At 51.3% G+C, this 25,200-nt stretch overlaps 1 protein-coding gene and 1 non-coding gene across 6 annotated transcripts; both read left to right on the top strand.

Moving 5' to 3' along the window:
* Window positions 1-195: 195 nt before the first annotated feature.
* On the top strand, window positions 196-24,163 carry LOC108152062 (mediator of RNA polymerase II transcription subunit 13). 5 transcript variants are annotated; one of them, XM_033386361.1, is made up of 13 exons: window positions 196-298; window positions 2,697-3,222; window positions 6,006-6,321; window positions 11,364-11,457; window positions 11,530-11,613; window positions 11,880-12,355; window positions 12,443-13,076; window positions 15,461-15,641; window positions 15,761-16,398; window positions 16,473-21,288; window positions 21,355-21,472; window positions 21,536-21,651; window positions 21,717-24,163. In XM_033386361.1, exons 2-13 carry the CDS (start codon window positions 3,154-3,156, stop codon window positions 22,098-22,100), a joined length of 7,926 nt encoding a protein of 2,641 aa, XP_033242252.1. In that variant the 5' UTR covers window positions 196-298; window positions 2,697-3,153; the 3' UTR covers window positions 22,101-24,163. The 5 variants fall into 5 exon arrangements, with proteins under 5 accessions (XP_033242252.1, XP_017136561.1, XP_017136565.1 ...); XM_017281072.2 differs by having other exon boundaries at window positions 197-366; XM_017281076.2 differs by lacking the exon at window positions 196-298 and adding an exon at window positions 1,556-1,673.
* LOC117186871 lies at window positions 11,652-11,795 on the top strand. The gene has a single exon (XR_004471743.1).
* Window positions 24,164-25,200: the final 1,037 nt, after the last annotated feature.

Raw genomic sequence — 25,200 nt, 5'->3', positions numbered from 1 at the left:
AATTAGTACAACAACGGTATTGGTCAGGTGAAATAATAAACATCCTCCGTGTTTTACATAAATTTTACTAATCACAAAAGCTGCACTTGTCATTTGATTCGTTACAAATCCATCCCACACCACACTACACTAAGGTTTTAGATAGAAGTATCGATATATAAATCGATGGTCGTGCCAGCCCTAGTACTTTGCAGCCGTAGTATTTTTCCGTAACGCTCGACGGTCACACCGGCCAGTTTTTCCCTGATATTTTGTTGCAAAAATTTGTTACAAAAAATATCGATCGCAGATTTTTCCCGTGAGAAAGTGGCACAAAAATATTCGGAAAAAACCCAGAATAAAGCGATAAGAAATGTCTCCAAAAATGTACCCAGAAAAACAAAAAAAAAACCCGTTCGATGCCAGTGTGTAATGGAGAGAGACCGATTGCGTGTGTGTTTGTGTGTGTTAGTGTGGTGGAGGGGATACCGCAGATAGCTGCGCTGCAACAAATTAAAATAAATAACAGTATCAAGTGCCGTTGCGTTCCACGGGGATTGTGAATGTGTTTTCCCGCAAAATGTTGCGGCATTAAAATGTTTCCTGCTGGTGAAGCGGCTAATAGTTTAATCGCTTAAGCGGTCGATTTGCCGCTGCAGGGGAAGGAAGACAGCGGCTGTTGTCTGCTTGTGTGTGTTCGTGGAGGTGGAGTAGGAGGTGATGTTCAAAGGACCAAAAGGGAATGCCGCCTCCGCAGAGGCGCCCTGGAGGGGAATGCAACAACTGTAACATTTTTTTTGTCTATTTTTTTTTAGTATCCCCAAAATCAAAAATCCGATGTGTACACACAGATTACTGCGAAGAAACAAGAGAAAACGGGGCGAAAAGAAAACTACGAAAGTGGTTGCTACTGCTGCTGCTCTGGCTCTATGGATGTGTTGTGTGTTTTACTGTGTGTGTGTGTGTGTGTGAATGCGAGAGGAATGCTGTCTATGTATCACGTTTCGCACTGCGTGTGTGTGTGTGCAGTGTTGTATAGTGCATAAATTATGGAATCTGTCTTGATTTTTTGCTATAATCTTTAAACAAAAAAAACAGACAGTTTATTTTTTTTCATATAGGGTACACCTAGGACCCAATCGATCTGGCTGCATCCCCAACCAGCATTCGATAGTGTCGTCAGAGAGAGAGGCGATGCGATGCAAGATAGAGAGAGCCGCGCATTTAATAAACAGACGCCGCCATGCAAAACACATACTAGTGCAATAAAACTTGTTTGGACGCTCTCTCTCCCTCTCTGTGGTCTTTGCAAAAAGAGCAAAAGCCGCTATTCTCTGTTGCTCTGCGCGAGCGTGTGTGTGTGTGAGAGTGTTTGACAAATCTTCTTTAGCTGCTGCTTCTCGCTACTCGCTGCTCACACAACTACTTCGAAGCAGTGGCAACAGCAAGCAGAGCCAGCGACAGAGGCAAAGCTAGGCGAGCAAAATTTCCATTGTGTGTGGCAGAGTAGAAGCAGCAGCGCCGCGCAGCCATCAGCAGCAGCAGCAGCCAACGGAACACGGTTGGTCTCGGGTCGGCCCGCAGTCGGTCTACAATTTTCTGACTCGTCATTTGTGTTGTGTGTTGTGCGAAACGCCAGCAAAAGGCGATTGCAAAGAGAGAGATGTGTGGTGTGGTGCACATATACGTTAAACGTTGAGTAATAATATTAAAAATAATGTGTGTTTTAAAATCGCAATCGCACTGGTTTTTTTTTCTTTTTTTTCGTGTATTTAGTGCAAAGCTGTGTACAAAAAAGTGCCAAGCAGTACGTTCCCAGTCCCTGTCTTTGCTGCTGCTTCTCTGTAAGAGTGCCTGTGTGTGTGTATTACTCATCTGCCTGCTGCTGCTCACCCTCCCTCCCCCCCGACTCCTCAAGCAGCCACAAATATTTACCGTATTCGAGAAATGCAGAGCGGCGATCGAAAAATCGAAATACCGAAAAAGTGTATACACAAAGTGCAGTGGAGGGAAGAGCAGAGCAGAGCAGAGCAGACAAATGGCGACGCATTTAAAGAGTTATGGATGGTTGGTTGGGTGGGTGAATACGGTGGGGGGTGGGGTGGTTCAGGCAGCCAGAAGCCATGCATATGAGAAATTTTGAAAAAAAAAACTTGCCAGGTTTTTTTTTTTTTTTTAGTTTTTTGTCTACATCAACGATTAACGAAAAACCCAACGACTTTCATCGTCGCGAGTCGTGCGTCGGTGTAAGCGAGTGTGTGTGACTGTGTTTCTAGAAATATATATGTATGAAACTCGCTCTTTTAGTCGTCACGTCGCCGCTGCCGACTGCCTTGAAAAAAGTCACGCTCTCAGCACTGCTCTCTCTCTCTCTCACTCTCTCAATGTGAGCAGCAGCGGAATGAATGGACAGACTAGCGAGAGAGCAATCGAATGAGAACGAACGTTCGTCGTCCACCCTTGTAATTGCCGTGTATCTGTGTGGCTCGGCTCTCCGGGCGAGTACATGTGTGAGTGAGGAAAGCAGCAGCCACAGTAGCAACAAATAAGCAGCAGCCAAAAGCCAAAATCAAAAACAATAAGAAAAGAAAAAGCACAAATTATTGTTCATTATTGTTGGGGGTGTATGTGTGTGAGTGTGTGGATGCAGTGTGGAGTGGAATACAACGGTAGATAATGGGTGCGTGGAAATCTAATAAATGCTTTTTATCTTCCAGAAATGTGCTGCAGTGTGTGTGTGTCATTGCCAAAGCAACAACGTTAACGTTTAAATAAATAATTGTGAAAGAAAAGCAGAGAACGAGAGGAAAATATAACTGAATATTTAACCAAAAAAGCAACAAATACAAAATACAAAAACGAATCAACAGCAATAACAACACCATAGAGGAGGAGTGAAGTAGAAGAAGAAGAAGAAGCAGTAAACCGTTCACTTTGTGTATCTCTGTGCGTCCCTGTCTCTCTTACTGTTCGTCTGCCTGCAGTGCCTCTATGTGTAGTTGTGTATGTGTGCATATTCTGTCGCAGCAGAATCAATAAAAAAGTAAAAAGTATACAAATTCAAAACGCAAATGTGCAAAATACCAGAGAGACAGTAGTAATCCATTACAAAATAAAACACACATTTGAGAAAATGAGGTGCTGCTGCCGTGGAAACAAGAAAAGCCAAGAACTATGACGCATCAAAACCATCAGACAAACGGCGCTAGTTTGGAGGATTGCCATACAAACTTTTATGCCCTGGTAAGTACCCATTTGTCCCACTGTGACGGAAAGATCTAGGTCAGTGCGAATTGTAGGGCCTTAGGAGCGGGGAGGGAACCACCCACACGGCGAGTGTTACGATCGTTTGGAAAACACTGCTGTCACTGCAGCAAAAGTGTGTCTGTGTGTGCGTGTGTGTGTGTGCGTGTAAAGGGGAAGTAGCTGCAGGAGGAGCGTGGCGTGGGAAGGAAGTAGCCGCTGTGAAAAAGAGCGTGAGAAGGAAGTAGATGCTTCTGGAGAGTGTGTGTGTGTGTGTGTGCGTTTGTGTGAAAAGGAAGTGTTGCTGCGAAGGAATAGACACAAAAGAGACAACTGCCGTCTCTCCCCATAACAGGTTCTCCAAGTAACAGAGGCAGCGACTGCGACTAGTTTGTTGGCCCCGCGATTGCTGCTGCTGCTGCTTTTCTTTTCTCTTTTTTGTTTTTTTTTTTTTTTGTTTCTTTAATGAATATCCCCCCGAAAGGCGGAATGAGAAGCGGAACGGAACGGACAACAAACGGTGACGACGTCAACGACAGTGCGTACAAGTCAACGTGCTCCACTCGCCGTTGCTATCTCCTCTCCCCCGCCGCTGCCGCAGCCGTCGTCGCTGCCCTAAAGAGACTCGACGCCAACGAAATAACGAAACAATAACAAACGCGCCAAACTTTCTCTGAGAGAGATAGAGAGCAACGAGCGACAGAGATAGAGAGAGAGAGAGGGAGAGAGAACGAGCAGAAATCAGTTTGAACTTGAGAGGCACGCGCGCGTGAACAAACACAAGCAAAAAATATGTCGTGATAACAGCAGGAGAGCAGCATTCGCTCTCACTTATACACTTACATTGAGAGAGAGAGAGAGAGAGAGAGAGAGGCCAAGACTGAGAGAGCGCATGAATATTGCAAAGCGGTATGGTGAGGCAGAGACGCTGACGTAGACAGCAGGCAGAAACCTACATACAACTGTTGTTGGGGGCTCTGCCCCGAGACAATGTACGGGGGGGAATTCGCCAAAGAATCTCCGCGTACAAGTGCTATGGTCAAAATGCGATAGCGCTCGCCCCAAAAATAAAAGCCAATAAATAAAAGAACAAAACGAAAACGAAGCAAGAAAGCAGCGAGTGGCAGCACCAGCAGGCAGTCAGTCGGCAGGCAGGCAGACGAAATGAGAGCGAAAATGAAAACACAGCAATGCAAAAAGAAAAAGAAGCAAAAAACGGAAGAATGTGGAACATTTTTCGGTGGGCCGACGAGAGAGCTATGGCTATGGCTATGGGCGAAGCAGTGTATGGCCCAAGCCCCAGAAGGTGCGGTAGAGAGGATGGGGGCCGGCTCGTTCCGTTTCATTCGTGGTTTGGGGGAATACCTTTCGGTTGCTACTGTGTGTCTGTGTGCGTTTGTGTGTTTCTGTCTGTCCGCTTGGCTGTGTCTGTGTCTGTGAGCGGTGCAGTTATTTATTTTGGCTCTATCTCGCTTGTGCACCCACGGGACTGTCCGTCCATTGATTTGTGAACTGCTTGCAGCAGCAGGCGCGACCGCCGCCAAGCAGAGGAATCCGAATTCAAGCAGCCAGCAACTTGTTTCCAGCCAAAGACCCAACACAAAAACAAAAACAAAAAAAAATACTCAGCGGAAGCCGCCAATGACGACCCCAAGCCGAGACTTGGCCAGGCCCAAGCCACTAGCTTGCCATCCCCTTCCCCGTCCCCGTCCCCGTCCCTGTCCTTCTTCTTCTCGTTGCTCAAGTTTTTCTTGTCTTGCCTCTGACTCTGCCTCTGCCTCTGCTCTGGCTCTATGCCTTTTTTTTCGTGCTTTTGTTTTGAGTTTCGAGCAGATTCGAGCTTCGCTTTGGTCGTTTTCTTCTTTTGTTGCCGTTGGGGCCGCCGCCAAGTGCAGCGCCGTGGAATTCGTGTGTGTGTGTGTGTGTGTGTGTGTGTGTGTGTGTGTGTGATCTGCGCGGCTGTGAAACACTGAGACTATGGGATGAGCATTTCTGTTTTATGCCCAGAACGAAGTATCTTCCAAACAGGAATGAAAATACCCTTGGGGAAACCATACTTTCGAGCCCCATCCCCAACAACCCACAGGTCAAATAAATGTTTATTAAAGTTCACAAGGGATTTCTGCTAAGAAGGAAATAGATGCCATGCCTAAACGATTTAATGAGAGGGAATTGCAGTGAAAACCGCGGGGGGGTTGGGGGTTCCATGGGGAAAAACGCCAAATGCATGAATATCTTAAATTGAAACAGATATTATTGTTTATTTGTAATTTGAAGTGACCGAAGATCGATGGTATTTGGCATTATTGTGAAATTCCCCCCCAAAGCTGCTTTAAAACTTGTACAAGTTCTGTACCAAGAAGATACCGAAAAAAAGAGATCCATTTAAGGGGAATTAACACGAATTTGATTGTGATTGAAATTTGTTTGCTTCGATGACACTTCTGTAGGTCTGCGTCTGTTTATATTGTATTGTATCTACAGTTGTGAAAGTCGTGTTGCAGCTGCAATAACAAAGCTGAATCGTGGATTTATTAAAAATACAGGGGCAGTAGTGGGGATGGCACAGGCCTCTATAGATAGTGACGGGGGCGCAGACACTTTCCTGCGTAGATATCCGTATCGATTGGCAATATTACACAATTATTTGCTTTCGATTGGGGCTTATCAATGGCCGGCCCGACCCTAGACGACCCGCCTTCAGAGGCAATCGTTTGGGGAGCTGGACGGACAATCAATAAAAAGCGACGATAATTAATTGAAACATTAACTCTTCCTTTCAGACTGATTTATGTGGAATAAAATGGCGGAAGTTCGTCAATGGGGAACGGCCGAATGCGTCGAGCGATCCGTTGGCCGATCCCATACTGCGCTCCTACTCGCGATGCATCCAGGCGGACATGCTCTGTGTGTGGCGCCGGGTGCAGTCCCACAAGCCGGACAACACCGATCCGAATGCCTTAACCTTTGAGATTACCACATCGACCAAGGTCCACCCGCCCCTATCGCTGGCCGCCGCTAAGGAGCTGTGGATATTCTGGTACGGGGAGGAGCCCGATCTCAGTGACCTGGTCGACGCCGAATTGCTGAGAGTAGCGGGTAAGTTGATAAACGCTCAAGATTCCTGTTTTGATGGAGTGTATTATCTTTGGGATCCCTTTTTTATATGCACTCGTTCAGTCTCCTTCTCTCACACACACACACACACACACACACACGTGCAAGCGATGATGAATTGAATAAAAAGCTTCAAGGCCGCATCGCATGCACCGCAACAGCAGCAACAGCACCAAAATGCATGCGTGTGTGTGTGTGTGTGTGATTCGGAATGAGAAAACTCAAAACATTCAAAACACACACAAATACAGGCACAAACACACGCGAGATATTTTCGATTGCCGCAGATGATTATTGTTCTCCTTTCGACGTCACTCACATGGCATGGTGGTGAGTTTGGCGTTGCAGTTGACGTTGGCGTCGACGTCAGCGTCTGTCAGCAACAGCAACACTAACAAACGTCAATCGTAGGCGGCCGTCCCTCTTTCGCCCACTCACTGCCCCCTCCAGCCAAGACAAAGACGAGTGAAACGTCACCTGTCACTTGCAGTATTTTTGCGGTGCTCTCTCGCTCTCTTTCTTCTGCCAACTATGTATCTCGCTCTCTCTCTCCCTCTCTCTTGCCCACTCTTACGCTCTCTGGCGTAACTATGCAAAACGGCTGGCTCTCACTGGTTTTGGTTTTGGCTCTCTTTACTGGCTTCCCTACTTGTGGGCGGAATGGGAGGGTTTTTGGTTCTGTACACACGAACATCATGGCTGGCCTTCGGGCAGTGCGCGCGGCCATCATTCGGCACCATTCTTATCAGCTATTTGGTGTGGCTACTATTTATTCAATATTTTTGCTATTGCCACCATTATCTCTGACCACAAAAACTATGGTGTGGTGGTACTCGGAATTGGGTTTTGTTTTCTGTTCCGTTGGTCCGTTCGTCTCACGATGGGGCTGTGGGACTATGGCAAATTCCATAACCAGAGTCCGACCCGACCCCCAGAACTAAACGCCGTAATCTGTGTACCTTGTTCGACTACGTCATTCTGCCGCGTCTCATTTACGTTTACCGTTAACCTGGCTCTCTGGCTGCGACGTCGGCGTCGTCTGCGTTCTGCCCTGGCCTCTGTCCGCTGCCTTGAGTTGAATGCACGCGACGTCGCTGCTCTGCTTGTCCCGTCTCTCGCTGATGAAATTATTGCCGCGGCCGCGTCGCTGCCTCACTGCCTCGTTGCCTTTGTTTTTTGTGCTTTTGTCATTGTCGCCTGCTTCTCGTAATGACAAGGACATTGACTAATTGCATTGACATGACTTTGTCTCGCTCCTGCTGTTCCCGTTCACCCCTTGAGTTTGCTTGCCTGGTCGTGTGTGTGTGTGTGTGCGAAATTTCATTTTCTTTTTATAGCCTTTTACTTTGCGGCCGCCACCGGACTGCCATAAACAACAAAACGGGCCGAGAAGCCGACACACGCATGAAAACGGTCTCTCTGTGTGCGAGAGAGTGTGTATTGTGTGCGTGTGAATGAAATTGTGACAGAAAGCGTGAGAGAGGGAGATGAGAGCGAGCGTCGCGTCGCGTCGCGTCCCAATGCTGTTACTGTTGCTGTTGCTGTGGGTAGTAAGTAGCGCTGCTTTCAAGCTACATAGGTGAAAATGGCAACGCCGCAAATCTCAGCAAACCCAGGCACAGTGGACCTAAAATGTGAGGGAAAGGTTGTTTCTAGAAATTGTCAAGTTAATATTGGTTATTAATGGCTACACCGACAGGCAGTACAGTTTTACTTGTTAGGAAAACGCATTTGCTGTGCTTAAATTATCATTTTCGTATACCATTCACACACAACCGGTATAATCTACTGCTTAAAGCTAAACCGCCATTCATGGAAAATCAAAGCATTCTTTTACGCAGAGCCTTGGCCACATTCCCAGGCAATCATCAGGGCTTTGCCTTTTTATAGGTCTCTTCTTATGTTGGTCGCTTCCAACGACGTCATTAGAGTGTTGTAGACGTAGACACGCCTACGCATCTCGGTGGCAGAGGCTGCCTACAATCTCCAACATGCGTCGGACTCCCTCTCCCTTCTCCCCCACCAGCTCTACTTGTTGTCATTGTATTTGTTGTTGTTGCATTCCTCATAGCATGTTTTTTTTTTACCTTAAACAGCTGTCACTTGGTTCTGTCTCTTACTGTGTGCGTGTGTGTGTGTGCGCTCCACAATTGGAGCCAATAATTACATACGTGCCACTCTCTCGTATGCTCTCTGTCTTTGACTGAGAGACTCTGTCGCTCTCCCGAGAGCTTAAACTGGTTTGGAAGCAAGCTTTAATTACACTGCGCTTTCTTGTTGTTGCAAAGTTTTGCATTCGTGTGGAGGTTCTTCTACCTGCTTTTTTTGTGTGTTTGATTCTGTCTTTGTTTTTGCCTTTTCGCATACTAAACAATTTTCATAATGCGCGCGCGGTTCTCGCAGAGGTAGCGTCAGCGCCAGCGCCAGCGCCAGCGGCAGCGGCAGATTATTGACCTTGATTTCAACATTTGTTGCTGCACGCAAATGAAATGCCAGTCCCGTCCCCACCGCCCGATCTTTCCCCGCATTTGCCCCGTCAATTAAACATAACGGCTGTTGTGTGACATTCCATCCACCTGTAATTGAGTGAGAGGGTTCGTGAGTGGGATGGGGTGGGGGGTTTTGTTAACCTAAAATACCATTATTGTTGTGTTTTTTTCAAACCACAAACAACAAACAAGACAGCGATAGAGAGAGAGACAGGAGAGCGGAGAGCCTAGCTAGCGGCACTTTTGCTACAAACAACATTTCTCTCGCGCTCCGTCACTCTCCAACCACCAAATTATCGTTTGCTTGGCAGCAGATACATTTACTCTCTCTCTCTCCCACAAACACACTCGCTATAGTTTTCACTCTCTTTCTCTCTGACGCTCTCTCTGAGCGAGTCTTTCGGCAGCAACATGTGCACAAACCACACGTGCTAAAAAAAATACACCCACACACACACGCATACGCATACAATGCGAGAGATATGTATGTGGAATTTGCATTGAGCCGTCGTCGTCGGTTCGTCGCTTCGATTCCCGATTCCTGTTACAGCCGAAGATGCGTCGGCTGCAGCAGCTGTGCTTAAGAGGGAGTGCAAGCGGAGGGATGGTTTGCTGACGAAGCCGGACTTTCCGTTGCGGTCGCTGGGGGGAGGGAGGAGCAGTGTCTGTGTGGACTTGTTGTTGCGTTTGGCGTTTTTTTGTGTGTGTTTATTTTTTGTTTGTCGTCCCGTTTTGTTCCATTTCGTTTCGTTTCGTTTCTTTTGCTTGTTTGCCGAGACCCGAAGCAGTGGCTAAGAGAGGCTGCACTGCTTGCGTGCTGTTTTGCCGTGCTGCCTACCCTAGTGGGCTTTTTGGGCGAGCTTTGAACTTTTGGCGTTTGGCCGATGGTCTGACCTCACAGCCGAGCCGAGTGCCGGCTCTGGGCGGCTGCTGGCTTGGCTGGCCTGGCTGGCTGGTTGGTTGAGAGCGGAACGGCGGCGGGCGGAGGGAGGCAACAGGCAAACGGCCAACAGTTACACTTTTTCGCCAGACCAGACTCTCTCACGCACACACACACACACACACAAACATAATCGTACATTGCCCTCTCGCCTCTGTATGGCTCTGCGTGCGAGTGTGAGCTTTAGCCAAGCAAAAAACCCTACGCTGATCTCATTGAAAGAAGAGTAAACCTAACTCGCCCAAGAAATACATAGTATGCACACCAATACGACTACGAATACCAATGCAAACAAATATTGTAATCCGCAAAAGCAGTGACGCAGTGGCTTGTAAAGGCAGCAACAAAAGCAGCAGCCGTAGCCAATAGAAGAAAAACGAATAGGAAGACGCAACATTGTAAATCTGCTCAAGTCGGCGCCGCTGCCTGCCTGGCTGCATTTGTGTTTTATTTTCTGTTTCCTCTTACTCGCTGCTCTGCTCTGCCTCCACTCTGTGGCTCTTTGGTCTGCTCTCCTCACTTTTTTTTATGTACTCTCACTCTCTCTCTCTCTCTCTCTCTGTCTCTCTCTCAATTTTGTTGCGTTTTGTTATTTATAATGTTGTTTACCTTTACGTAATTATCTTTGCAACATTTGTTGAGGCAGCAGACGCAAGCAGTGCCTCCTTGTAAGCGCCAGCAGAGGTGTTTGCGTGTGTGTGTAGGTGGTTCCTCTCTCCCTCTCTCTTCGCTTGTAGGCGGCGCGTTTGAGAGATGCTTGGAATTTTCCAAAAAATGTCTTGGCCCTTCTACACGACGCTCTCTCGGTGTTTGTGTGTGTGTTCTCCCCTCCCCCTACAGCTGGCACTCTTTTGTTTCAAGGGTTTGCACTTCCGCCTTGGATTCATTCTCAAAGTGTCGTCTCCCTGTCCTTTCTTCCAGTGATTTAAACCTCCCTCCCCTCTTGCTTTCCATTAATTTTCCCTCCACTCTCTCTCTCTCTCTCTCTCTCTCCACTTCCTTCTTCTCATGACGCTACCTCCCCTTCTCTACCTCCTCAAGTGTTTGAGTGTTTCCTCTTGTTCTTCTCACGTTTCTCTCTGGCAAATGTTGCATTTACATATTTCACTGTTTCACTGTTTCGCTGCTGCCACTGCTTCCCCTGCTTGCACTGCTTCTTCTTTCTGATGTATCCAGTTCCCTCTCTCTTTCCTGCCCATTTGTCATTTGCGGCTCGACAAAACAAAAACAATGCAAAACCAAACAATAACAAAAATAAATTGCCTCAAAAGTGTTTTTCGAGGCGTGCGTTGCGTCGTTGACTTTTCCCCAGAAAGAGACAGACGATAGAGAGAGGGAGAGAGCGAGAGCGAGGGAGGCCAAAAGAGAGGGAAAGAGCGAGCTTCTATGGTTGTTTTTCGTTGTTCATTGTTGCGGGTTTTTTTTTTTTGGGTATTTTTCCATAAGTTACATTGGAATAAACCCAAAAGTCGCAAGGCACCTTTTTGGGGCTGCTTTCGTCACTGGCATGGAATGGCCTCCCCGTTGCCACCGCTCAGCATCCACATGGAATCCACTGGCTAATTGCAACTCTTTTTTTTTTTTCTTCCTTGCAGCCAATCAAGCGCTTTGGAATGGCACCTGGAAGGGCGCGCTCACGTACGAGTGCCGCTCGCTGCTCTTCAAGGCGCTGCACAATCTGATGGAAAGGTAAGCGAAGATCGCGGTGGGAGAGAGAGAGAGGTGACGAGAAATATCTAACAATCACCCATTCCATTGCAGATTCGTGCTCACCAAGGACATTGTGCGCTTCGGCAAATGGTTCGTGCAGCCCTGCACGTCGAGCGATCGTCTCTTTGGACGCAGGTGAGTGCCGTCGTTCCACTGAAGGCTTCTCTTCCCATTGTGGATGCAGGGACAAACGATGTGGCAACGCTTAAAGCTTGGCCGTTTCACATTCCCCCCCGTCATCCTAGAGCAAGGACCTCAGGAACTCTGTGCAGTGGCATCCCAGTCTGTGGCACTGCATCGTTCTTCCTGCTACATTCTCCCCCCCCCCTGCCCCTCTCGCTGTCCCTGCCACTCTTCTGTGATGTCCTTGGCTAATCCTCGCTAATCGCGCTACTTTACAGCTCCCAGCATCTGTCCTTCTCCTTCACGTTCTTCGTGCACGGCGACACGGTGTGCGCCTCCATCGACCTGCGCGAGCACCCCGCCGTGCGGCCCCTGACCAAGGAGCATCTGGCCGAGGCGGCAGCAGCGTTTGCCGCAGCCAGCTCCAGCGGCCAGTCGGGCCTGGGATCGGGATCGGGATCGGGAGCAGGAGCAGGATCCAGCTCGGGAGCGGTACCGGGCCAGAGCCAGACACCGGATTCGAACGGAACCAGCGGAACGGAACCAAATGAGGGGGCCGAGGCGAAGGCCGTGCCGCCAGCGCATGCGCGCAAGGTAATGCTGGCCCCCTTCGGCATTGCGGCCATCCTCACGGGCAATAGCTACAGGGCCAACGACCCCGTGGCCGAGAAGATCCTCGAGGACTGGGCCTCGTTCTTCCCGCTGTGCAATAAGGACAACACGGACGTGCCCCCCGTCGTGGAGGTGGTGTCGGGTGAGTGTCCCCCTCCCCCCGAAGAAGTGTAGAGCTGCAACTCATTCCGCTCCTTTCTCCCATTCCCATTCCCATTTCCGTTTCCAGGTGGCCATAAGATGTACCATCCTACGAATTATGTACTAGTCACGGATCTGGACGACATGGAGCACCTGGAATTCGCGGAGCTGCAGAGGGCCAGTGCGGGTGTGGGGTCCGGGGCTGAGGCAGCTGCCCTCTCCTCGGCCTCCTGTCCTCCAGCTGCGTCTGCGTCTGCTTCTGCGGCCACGCCACCCGGTGCCTCCCAGGCCAAGGATGGCGGCGCCTCGCGGAAGGCTGTGCCCCAGGCCGTCAGCGCTCTGGAGCGCCTCTCCTTCCAGCCCTACTACGACCAACGCCCGACCTCGGGCTTCTCCTTCAACACCCACAATACTCATATACCTGCCGCGGCGGCCGTCGAGATGCCGGAGCGTGCGTGGCAGGACTGCGTCATGAATACCCTTCATGTGGAGGCGGCGGCGGCAGCAGCAGCAGCAGCAGCAGCGGCGGCGGCATCAGGATCTGCAGCGTCTGCGACGTCAGGCGTTCCGGATGAGGATGAGCAGAACAAGCCTCCGGCGGACTCCAAGCAGCTGGTGCAGCAGCAGATCCAGCAGCAGCAGCAGCAACAGCAGCAGCAGCAGCGCCAGAAGCTGTGGAACTTTGTGGATCCCATGCAGAAGGCGCCCTGTATATGCACCAAGTAAGTCGCGATCCACAGAGAGAGCCGCACAGCAAGCAGATAACCGTTGAAATGGATGGAGAGGCCTCGCTCTCTCTTACTTTTGCTCTTACTCCTATTCCTACTCTCTCTCTCTCTGTTTCTCTGTATCTATCTATCTCTCTCTCTCGTATGCCCTGATTTAATCGATGTAACGGAGCACCCCGCTCCGTTCCGTTCCGTTCCGTTTCGCTCCCGCTTTGATGGCATGCCTTCCCCCCACTCCCCCCTAGCAAGCAGTGCGATCGCGATAGCTAACTGTTCCTTTATTTGTTTTTTTTTTTGTCGATATATACATATATCTATATTATATGTGCATGCGATAGGCGGTAGATCCCCCTTCTCCTCTCTTTCTTTTGTTTTTTTTTTTGTTTTTTTTTTTGTTCTTTTGTTGTACTGTACCCAAATCACACAGCAGACAGCTTTTGGTCGCGAAACGGGGAAGGGAAACAAAAACAGTGTGTCTAAAACTTAAAACGAACAACTTTCAGCGCCCAATGCAGCAGCAGCAAGCGTCAGCAGCAGCAGCAGCAGCAACAGTTTCTCTCTCAGCAGCCGCTGGGCTCTCCGTCACTGCGGGCTGCCGCAGGAACTGTCGGTGGCAGCAGCTCCAAGTCGTCCTTCCAGCATCATTACCAACAGCAGCGTCCCGGAACACCAGCCGCCGCAGCAGCAGCAGCAGCAGCCGCCTTGGCAGCAGCAGCAGCGGCAGCAACGCATCATTCCAACAACAACAATACCACCACCACAACCACCTCTTCTTCTTCTGCTTCCACCACCAACACCACCAACACTTTAAACTCGAATTTGAATTTGAATTTGAATTTGAATTCGAACTCGAACTCGAGCTCTTCCTCTGCCCCAAGGCGCCACAATGTGCCGTTCCACAAGCGTTTACTCAATACGCTGACGCAGTCGTCGTCGTCCTCGGCCGTCGTCGCCGCCAGGTACAAGGCGGCAACAGACACCAATACACCAAAAGCAAGGTTTGTGTTGTTGCTGTGTGTGTGTGTGTGTGTGTGCGAGCGAGCGAGCGAGCGAGTGTTTGTGTGCGTGCGTGTGCGTGTGTGTGTGTGGAGAGCCAGTGCTGGCTAGCGTTTTTTAGTAACCGCTATAAAGCTTCTCCTCTTCCGTTCTCCTTCTCTAACCCACTCTTCTCTCTGTCTGTCTTCCTTCTCTCTGTCTCTCTCTCTCTCTCTCTGTCTGTCTCTCTCTCACACACAACACGCTCCGCTCTGTTTAACCCTATACTTTTTTTATTGTTTCTTTTATTGTTGGTTGGTTGCAAGATTTGAGCATTATTTCTCCTTCCACCTTTGCTGCCTCTTAAATAATTAACAAATTAAAAACCACACACGACACACACACACACACACACACACACACGACACTCACACCCAACCCCACACAACACCACGAATCATTTTGCCATTTTGCATTAACAAGTGCTAGTTCTAGTTTTTCACTATTTCACTTTTTCACTTTGTTTTCGGTTCGGTGAATGGTATTTTGCAACACTAAAAAATCGAAAAACATGTCTTGAAAGTGTTTGGGCGACTGTTTTATTCCGTTTCCGGTAATTGGTATTTTCCAACACTAAAAAAAGAGAACACTGCTTGACAGTGTCAACATTGTGCAACACTAAAAAAGACCAAAACTGCTTGACAGTGTCAACATTGTGCAACACTAAAAAGGACTCAAACTGCTTGACAGTCAACCAATGAGACACTGCTTGACAGCCCAGAGGGGTGAAAATGGTGAATGGTATTTCGCAACACTCAAAAGCCATAATCAACACTGTTTTGACCTCATGACAGACCCGTGGCTAATGATGCGATATGTGATGATTACTCTTTCATTTTTCCTTTAACCATATCCTTAGTTTATTGGCTACACCCCGCTGCCACCCACCCACCCACCAACCACCCACCCACTTGCATTTGCCATCTTTCGAATTTACTTTGTTTTTTTTTTTGATTGGTTTTTGGTTTTGGTGCATTCTGCATGACATAGAGGCTCGTTTACGCTCGTTATCCTGGCAGCAGGATGCCCAGATGTTTCTTTTTTGGTTTCGCTGTAAATAACATTTTGTAGATTATAGAAATTATATTTTATATTGGATATAGCACATGTAAACCTAGAGAACTGGTTGATTAGAGATCCCCCTAACCGCCTTGGATGTGGTTTTATTTTGTATACTTTTGCCTAACGATGTTTTGCATACTCGTCCATTAATCAGTACTTACGCCATGGCTAGCTTAGCTCCGTAGCTTGAGCATTGTACATAACCCTCGAGAGACGGCACCAGACGGCATCCCTGCTAACCAGACTCCCACTCTGCTCTCTCTCTCTCTCTCTCTCGACAGACAACTGTGCAGCACGCCGCACGGCACACCGCATGGCGGCGCCTCCACGTACTCACGCAACTCCCTTGGCGGCGACTCGTCGCTGCCGGTGGCCTCCGTGGGATCGCCCGCCACGCCGGCGCCCTCGCCCCATCCGAACTCGGCCCACTCGCAGCCCACGTCCGTGCCGCCCGCAGAGCAAGTGAGTGCAAGTGACGACCCAAAAAATGCAGAAGCACAGCTACCCCCTCCCCCCCACCTGGCTGCCCTACTAACCCCCGAAAATCCACTCTGCTTTCTACCACCCGATCCTCGTGACAGCTTCTCAACATGAGCCCCCATGCGCCCACGTCCGTTTCGAATCTGCAGCAGCCGCCGACGCCCATCGACCACCTGCTGGACAAGAACACGCCCGCGCCGACGCCCACGGACCAGCACGACAACAAGAGCATCACCGCCTCGCCCTATGTCCACCAGACGCCCAGCGTGGAGCCGCCCTCCTACACGGACCATGCGGCAGGCGGTGGGGCGTCGCAGTCCCTCACCGGGCCCGGCAGCGTGCCGCCCCAGCAGCAGCAGCAGCAGCAGCCACCGACGCCCACGGCGGGCGGCACTCTGACGACGAGCGGGGCCAACGCATCCGCCGCAGGAGCCGCCTCGGGGACGGCCGGAACACCGGGTGGAGCGGCCTCCACGACGACGACGACGACGGCGCAGTGCGGCACCATCAGCGTGAAGAAGCTGGAGATGCAGCAACAGACGCCGGCCGCCCATCAGATACCAATCAAGCCAGAGCCCGGCACGGTGCGGGGGAACACGGTGACGTCCACCACGGACGCCATCAACAACCTGCTGAGCCTGTACAAGCCGCCGAAGCTGAAGCTCAAGGACCCGGACAGCTTCTACGACGACGAGTGGCTCAAGGAGGTCATCTACGACTTTCAATTCCAGGAGAACTGGTGAGTGGCGGAGTGCATGTGATCCCTAATCCGTTTTGGATTGCTTAACATTGGATTCTCTGTGGTTCTTTCAGGGACTACCTAACCGTGAAGCGGCCAAAGATGGAGGAGACGTCCAAGCAGAAGAGGACGCGGTACGCCAAGAACCTCTACGAGGGCCACACGCACGTCAAACCGCTCATGCCCTCGCCCGGAGCCGTCTACGGCTCGCAGCTGCTCTCCCTGGACGTCCAGGCAGCGGCCAGCGGTGGCGCAGGCGGTGGAGGGGCAGCGGGAAGCAGCTCTAGCGGTGGCCTCGTGGGCATCGTGAACAGCACGGCCAACGGCAGCGATGCGGAGGCCGAGGGCAGCAGCTTCTTCCACGGACTGGACATCAAAACAGAGCCGGGACTCCACTCGCCGTCGTGCAAGGAGACAAAGTCATCGTCGGGCGGCACCACAGGCGCCAGCAGCGGCGGGGGAGGGAATCTCTTCACCGCCGAGGGCCTCAATCCCTCGCTGAACGACCTGGAGCAGCTGTTCGAGACGAGCTCCAACGACGAGTGCAGCAGCGTGCAGATCCACACGCCGCCCGACTCCAACAATCCCTCGAACGGCGGCTGCAGCGCCGTGACCAACACCATCGACGAGCTCAAGCGGAGCACAGCGGTGGCCAGTGCTGTGGTGGCAGCCGCAGCGGCGGCCGCGGCTGTGGCCAGCTCTGGGGCTGGGAACATCCAGGCGGAGGATCTCACCAAGATGTTTCCCACGCCGCCCTCCCACGAGCAGCAGCACCCGAACTCGAGTCCCTGCCAGACGGACGTGGTGATGACGGATCTCAGTGTGGACACCAGCAGTATTATGGCAGTGGCTCCCCCCATTCAGGTGCCGGCGGCGGTCATTGCGGCCGCTGCCGCTGCCGCTTCCGCCTCCGCCTCTGTGACGACGGTGTCCGCCGTGGTGGCCCTGGGCACGCAATCGAGCCTGAAGCTGCTCAAGCAGGAGTACAACGTGGAGCTGGGCAGCCCCCTGGAGGAGCCCATCGACGACTGGAACTACGTGTACCGGCCGCCGCAGCAGGAGAAGTTCGTGGGCTCCTCGCGCTACGCCCCGCTCACGAACCTGCCCAGCCAGACGCTGCCGAGCATCAGCATGCCCACGAACTGCTACTACAAGCCGACGTGGAGCACCCACAAGTCGCGGGCGGCCACCATGGCAAAGGTAGCCGCCGCCCAGCAGCAGCAGCACCAGAAGCACCAGGCCCTCCAGCAGCGCATCCAGCTGCACCAGCAGAAGCTCCAGCAGCTGCAGCATCAGCACCAGCAGCAGCAGCAGGCGGCGGCGGCCAGTCATGCGCACCAGAAGCACCAGCAGCTGCACGAACTGCTGTCGGCGGCGCCCAGGACCCCGCAAACGGCCATGCCCTCGCCCTCCACCGTGCCCCAGCCGCTGAGCAGCGGCGGCAGCCAATTGCTGCTGAATCAGCTGAACTGCCCCCAGGCGCCGCCCGGCAGCTCCATGCAACAGCTGATGCAGCGGGCGGGCATGTCGCCCATCTCCCCGGGACCCGGCGGCGTGGGGGTGCCCTTCCCCCGCAACAGTCCCATGCTGCGGCAGACGCCCACCCATCCGCCGCCCCCGTATCCGTACGACCTGGGCGTGGCCAGTCCGGCGACGTCCACCTCCTCGTACTTGAACCGGCAGCTGCACTCGCAGGAGGCGCAGCCGCATCCGCACACGCCGCAGAGCATGCACCACATACAGTCGGGCATGCACGGCCTTGGATCGGGGGCAGGAGGCGTGGGCCACCACCACCTGGGCAACATGATGCCCTACACTGGCGATGCGGGCATTGCCAGTGGGCCAGCGTCGGCGGTGGCGGTGCCCTCCGGGCTGCTGCAGGAGCTGCCCGAGGTCAACTCGGTGCTGGTCAACATCCTGCTGTACGACACGGCGCTGAACGTGTTCCGCGACCACAACTTCGACAGCAGCAGCGTGTGCGTGTGCAATGCGGACACCCAGAAGATCGGGAACATACGCGGAGCCGACTCCGGGGTGTACGTCCCGCTGCCGGGCGTCAGCTTCAATCCGTTCCCCGCACATTCCGCCAATGCGGCGGCCACGGCCGGCCAGAGGCTGCTCAACGGGCCCAGCTCCTCCTCCTCATCGGCCGTCTCGTTTGGCGGCGGCCTGAGGATGATCAGTGCCTTTGGAGGGTCGCCCGCCTCCTCGTCGATGCCCGGAGCTGGCTCCGGACACGGCCACGGGCCGAATGGCGGCTCCAACTCCTCCTCCTGCACGCCGCCGAGCAGCAATCCGCACATCACCGGCTACGTGGACGACGATCCCGTCGAGTGCACCTGCGGCTTCAGTGCCGTCGTCAATCGCAGGCTCTCGCACCGCGCAGGACTCTTCTACGAGGACGAGGTGGAGATCACGGGCAAAGCCGACGATCCGGGCCGGAATAAGCAGCCCTCGCTGCTCAGCCTCATCCAGAGCCTGTGCCGCAAGAACCAGGCCAAGGCGGCGTCCGGGCCCGGCGGCGACACCAGCAGCTCTTCCGCTCTCGAGAAGGTCACGGGAGCAGCGGCCAGCGCCGGGCAGCTGGAGCATCTCGCCCATGCCATCTTCGACCTGCTGCTGGACCAGTGCTCCATCATCCAGACATCCAGCAGCTCCGTGCACCGCGCCCTGCAGTCCCACCGCCGACGCATGTCCCGGCAGCGACGCCTCTTCGGCACTGGCGGCGCCCCGGCCGCCTCGATGGCCTCCATCGCCAATGTCCTCGAGTTCATGGATGCCCACGATGTGATCAGCCTGGCGCTGGAGCAGGCCCGCATGGCCTTCGAGCACCAGCGCATGGACAACATGCTGGAGTTCCACGGAAACTCGAGCCAGCAGCTCACCGCCTTCCACGCCCATCCGCCCGCTCTGCGCCAGAAGCTGTCGATCCTCGGCAGCGGCTGCCTCACGGTCCACAAGTGGCCGTACCTGCCCGTGGGCTTCACGCGCAGCAACAAGGAGATCGTGCGCACCATGAACTCCATCCAGCCGATGCTGCAGAACGCCTTCCACTGCAAGTCGCGCGGCGGGGCCGCAGGCTCCAAGGACGCCAGCTCCTACAACACGGTCAGCGGGCCGCTCACGTGGCGCCAGTTCCACCGCCTGGCGGGCCGTGCCTCCGGCCAGTGCGAGCCGCAGCCCATACCCTCGGTGGTGGTGGGCTACGAGAAGGACTGGATATCGGTGGCCCCCCACTCGATCCACTACTGGGACAAGTTCCTCCTGGAGCCGTACTCCTATGCCCGGGACGTGGTCTATGTGGTGGTGTGTCCGGACAACGAGCACGTGGCGGGCTGCACGCGCAGCTACTTCCGGGAGCTGAGCAGCACCTACGAGATGTGCAAGCTGGGCCGGCACACCCCGATCCGCGGCTGGGAGGGCATCCTCCAGGTGGCCGCCAGCCGCAATGTGCCGCCAGAGCGAGAGCAGACGCCGCTGGACGATTGGCTGCGGACCCTCGATCATCCGCTAGCCGAGCAGATCCGTCGCTATGCGGTGGCCTTCCTCCACCAGCTGGCGCCGTACCTCAGTCGCGTGCCCGGCGACAAGACGCTGCTCAATCCGCCCGACGGCAGTGCCAGCGGAGGCAGCTCTTCGAAAGGCGGCCACCACTCCGGCGGCTCTGGAGCGGATCCACTGCACAGCGATCCCATCAAGCAGGAGCCGGGCACAGAGACGCCGCTGTCGGCAACCCCGACTTTGGACAGCAGCAACAGCAGCAGCAACAACCAACAGGACAGCAAGGACGGCGTCAAGGGGAGCGCCGGCGCCGGTGGCGACACCAAGCCAGCCCTGATACTGGGCGATCCCCTGGGCGTGGGCGAGACCCTGGAGGACATCAATCCAGCAGCCATCGTCCTGTACGTGGTCAACCCCTTCACCTTCGCCTCGGACAGCTGCGAGCTGGAGCGCCTCGCTCTGATCGCGCTGCTCCGATGCTACGCGGAGCTGCTGAAGGCCGTACCGGACTCGGTGCGCGCCCAGATGAACATCCAGATCATATCGCTGGAAGCGGTGATGGAGCTGGGGCCGTGCGGCAACCGCAAACGCTTCTCGGACGAGATCAAGTGCCTGGCGCTGAACATATTCTCGCAGTGCCGGCGACATCTGGTCCATGCGCAGTCGGTGAAGAGCCTCACGGGCTTTGGCACGGCCGCCAACATGGAGGCCTTCCTCAAGACCAAGGACGAACCGAACCGTCGGGCCTACAAGATGTACACCGCCCCCTTTGTGCTGGCCCCCATGTACGAGCGGACGGACAAGACGGACTTCTCGCGCTCGGCGGGGAGCATGCACGGCCAGAACGAGCACCGCTACTCGGTGATGTACTGCAACTATTGCCTCAGCGAGGACCAGGCCTGGCTGCTGGCCACCGCCACCGACGAGCGCGGCGAGCTGCTCGAGAAGGTGTGCATCAACATCGACGTGCCGAATCGCGCCCGTCGCCGCAAGGCACCCGCCCGCTATGTGGCCCTCAAGAAGCTGATGGACTTCGTCATGGGCATCATCTCGCAGACGTCGCAGATGTGGCGTCTGGTCATCGGGCGCATTGGCCGCATCGGCCACAGCGAGCTCAAGTCGTGGAGCTATCTGCTCAGCAAGCAGCAGCTGCAGAAGGCCTCCAAGCAGTTCAAGGACATGTGCAAGCAGTGCACCCTCATGTATCCGCCCACCATCCTGAGCGCCTGCCTCGTCACCCTCGAGCCGGACGCCAAGCTGCGCGTGATGCCCGACCAGTTTACGCCCGACGAACGCTTCTCCCAGATCTCGATGCAGAATCCGCTCTCCACGCCGCAGGATGTGACCTGTACCCACATTCTGGTCTTTCCCACGAGTGCTGTCTGTGCGGTGAGTCCTCTGAGATGGCATTTCTTTCGAGGATCGTTCCTAATCCATTTTGTTTTCCTTGTGCAGCCCTTTACCCGCCAGTTCCAGAACGAGCCCCAGGTGGATGATGACTTTCTCACCTTCGAAGAGGAGGGAAACGAGGACTTCAGCGATGCGGATATCGGGGAACTCTTCTGGGGAGACAGTGAGTCGATGCTCGCCGCCAATCTGCTGCCGATTCTAATGCCTATTCCTCTTCCCGTTGTAGCACACATGGATCGCGTGTCGAATCACGGCAGTCCGGGGCGCATGGAGGACAATCGTAGCTGGCAGAGCGCCGGTGGCAACAACTTCAAGTGCACCCCGCCCCAGGAAGTGGAGGAGGTAAGGGATACCCGTTAGCTGGCCTCAGATGGATCTCTAAAGCCCGTTCCTTCGATCGTTTTCAGGTGGGATCCCTCAATCAGCAGCCCATATCGGTGGGCTATATGGTCTCAACGGCACCGACGGGCCGCATGCCCGCCTGGTTTTGGTCCGCGTGTCCGCATTTGGAGGAAGTGTGTCCGGTCTTCCTGAAAACCGCCCTCCATCTGCATGTGCCGAACATCCAGATAGCCGACGATATTCTCAACTCTACGAATGCCCATCAGTCGGCGAATGACCATCCGCTGGACTCCAGCCTGACGGCGGACGTGCTCCGCTTCGTGCTGGAGGGATACAACGCCCTCTCCTGGCTGGCCCTCGACTCCAACACGCACGACCGTCTCTCCTGTCTGCCCATCAATGTGCAGACGCTAATGGATCTGTACTATCTGACGGCAGCTATAGCCTAAGGACCTCAATGAAAGACCGAAAGACCGAAAGACCATTTCACAATCTTCAATTAAACGCAGTCGCATGCTTCCGTTTGCTATACTTCCACTAGCTATACATACTCCGTATAAACCACAAAAGCTCCACAACAACTCCACAAAAACTCCAAAACAAAGTCCAGCTCCAAACCACAAAAAGGAAACAAAACAATCGAAGTTAACAGAATCAAACAGCAAGAAAGAAGCAGAAGCAGCAACAGAGCAACCATTAGCCGTAGATGAAATTAGAAACAGCAGATGAAGAAAACAGAAGTAAAAGTTGAAGCAACCAGCAACAGCAGCGCACAGATTACTTAGCATTACTTAACCGGAGGGCCTTGTAACACACAGAAAGATAGAGACACACAGAGAGAGAGAGAGATAGAGAGAGAGAGAGAACAGCAGTAGCAGCTGTAGCAGATAGGAGATAGGAGATAGGAGATAGGAGATAGAAGATAGATAGAGGATAGGAGGAGTAGAGTTTACCCATAAGTCTTGAACAGCAACAGCATTACTATTTATTAAACTATCGAGAATTGTCATGTGTAAAGTTTAAAGTGTAGACAAGTGTAGACGGAGTGTGTCGTTTGCAAGATTGTTTTGTTTTTTTTTTTTTTTTTTAACACCTATATTATTTTTTATACATATACATAGGCCTGGGCGTTCGATTAGTGTTTAATATTTATAAATATACAAGAAGGAACGTATTTGATGGAGTGGGAGGATGAGCAGAGGAGCAGATGAATGATCGAGGAGCAAACCACAACCACCACACACACACACACAGACAGACACACACACGTAGGCATATATTATACATACACATAGAGCATATAAAATACGCAAAAGGACGAGATAGGATCGGATCGAAGGAGAGCATGTTTAGGATTAAGTAACCAGTTTGTACATATTTACAACAAAACCGATTCAAAAACCAACAACAAGCAGAAACAAAGCAAAGCAAAAAAAAAAGCGAAAAAGAAACGTGTAATTATACAAATACTAGGATTAGTTTACAACAAATTGGATGGAGTGCAGAGGAGCAGTCGGAGGAGTCGTTTAAGTCTAATTAAATTAAATTAATAAATTGTGTAAATTTTTTTGTGCGAAGTGAGCATTAGTTTAAATTTAAATTATACAACAACAACAACAAAAAAAAAAAGAGGAAACATCCAAAACAAAACCCTATCCCAAAACCAGAAACATATAAACGGTATACTGTAAAATTGCATATATATAACACTATATATATATATACTATATATATCTGGACGCCAAGCGCAGATCGGAGAGAGATCGAGAGAGAGAGAGAGAGAGATAGAGAGAGAGGAGTAGCATGTAGAGTTAGATGATGAGCGTTAGGATCAGTTATTTTTTTTTTTTTTTAATTTTTTGTGTATTCTGTTTCGTCTGTATTCGTCGTACTGTACTATATTCGTGTAATCCCTAGGGCGATTCTTGTACTTCCCCCTGCATACCCCCAACGCCCCACACACCCACTCACATAGCCAATTGTCAAATAATGGAAATACTTAAAAGAAAATGTGTACAAATTAATATATAATGCCTGTAAACAAAACGAAAACGAAAACAAAAACAAAAAGAATAGCTTTCTACAACACCAACACTCACCAACAACAACAACAACAAGAAAAAACACACCACAAAATTGATTTTGCACGTTGAAACGATTTTCGCTAGGCTTAGGTTTAAAAGTAATGAGAAAAAAAAAACAAAACATAAACAAAAAACAATTATTAAACAATGAAATTATATTTTTACCTGTGTATTTTAATTAGCATAAATTGTATAAACAAGAAAGTACGATTACAAAGACGGTTTTCTAGTAATTATCACACACCAACAACAACAACAACAACAAAAAAAACACCAACAACATCCTCTCCCCCGCCTAACTCCTAAAAACACACACACACACACATGCATATCTTTTAAGTAGTTTGGTTTTTCATTTAGTATTCTATTCTATTCTACTATTTTTTTTTTTTTTGTGTAATAAACAACAAACATATTTGCAAACAGTTTTTGATTTGTGATTTTTTATTTTCCTGCGCTCTTGAAAACCAACCCCCCTCCCCCCCATATCCATATCCTTCGCAAAAGCATTATCACACGCTGCTGTACATAAGAAAACGCTTAAACAATCACTGATTGATGTGATTGCGCTTGAAGAGTTTTTTCCTAGCTAAGGTTTCAGTTGAGTTGCCGCCAAAAAAAAAAAACCAAAACCAAAACAAAACACTCTCGATCATTTCCCCGGTTGGAATATTCTGGGGGCCGCCAATAAAGAGCAAATAATTAATAGCAATAAATGGGTGTAAAGCACAAGAAAAACAAAAATAGAGATTTACATATATATATATTCAAGAAGGAGGGAGGGAAGGCAGCAGGCAAAGATAGAGAGAACCCCGCAACAATTGACAACAAGCATTCATAGCAAAGAAAAGAAAAACTTAAATAAAATATATATACATATATAATGATTAAAAACCAAAAACATGGTGGGAACAGATTTTTTTAATAAGCCAACTCGATTTACGAGCTGAAAATTTTCTAAAATTAAAGACACTAGCCCTAAAGGAAAACAAAACAAAAAAAAACAACAAAAACTAAACCAAAAAAACGGCATAAGTAAAACCAATTAATGTCCGCGCGGTTTAGGACTAGCAGACAACAACCAAACAAACAAACAAAAAAAAAAAAAGAAAAGAAAAAAGAAAAAAAAAGAAAAAAAGAAAAAGTTATATACACGAGATGTTCATTGTAAAGTTAGTTAAGGGCTTGAGAACTAGAGAATAAGTCAGATAAAGAGAGAGAGAGAGTGGAGGAGGAGGAGGATTCGAACAAATACTAAGTGCATTAAGCGTTGGAGGGGAAGGCAAAGAAAACCATTTACTAGCCTAAAAGTATTCAATTATTAAGTGAACTTAGTTGGAGAGCCTAAAAGATGACGTGGTTTTGATGGATGGCACGGATGATGTAGACAACACACCCCCGAAGATGCAATTGTTTCTAAAACAAAACACACACAAAAAAAAGGGTGTCATGTTACACACACGGA

This window comes from Drosophila miranda, chromosome XR, assembly GCF_003369915.1.
Source record: "Drosophila miranda strain MSH22 chromosome XR, D.miranda_PacBio2.1, whole genome shotgun sequence".
NCBI classification, from domain to species: Eukaryota; Metazoa; Arthropoda; class Insecta; order Diptera; family Drosophilidae; genus Drosophila; species Drosophila miranda.
This window is presented reverse-complemented; position numbering and strand designations above follow the sequence as displayed.

Excerpts from the sequence above, each read along its gene's own strand:
- LOC108152062 (XM_033386361.1), top strand. The coding sequence starts at position 3,154 with ATGACGCATCAAAACCATCAGACAAACGGCGCTAGTTTGGAGGATTGC. Across the intron at positions 16,399-16,472 it reads TTTCAATTCCAGGAGAACTG|GGACTACCTAACCGTGAAGC; the intron begins GTGAGTGGCGGA and ends TGGTTCTTTCAG. Across the intron at positions 21,289-21,354 it reads CCACGAGTGCTGTCTGTGCG|CCCTTTACCCGCCAGTTCCA; the intron begins GTGAGTCCTCTG and ends TTCCTTGTGCAG.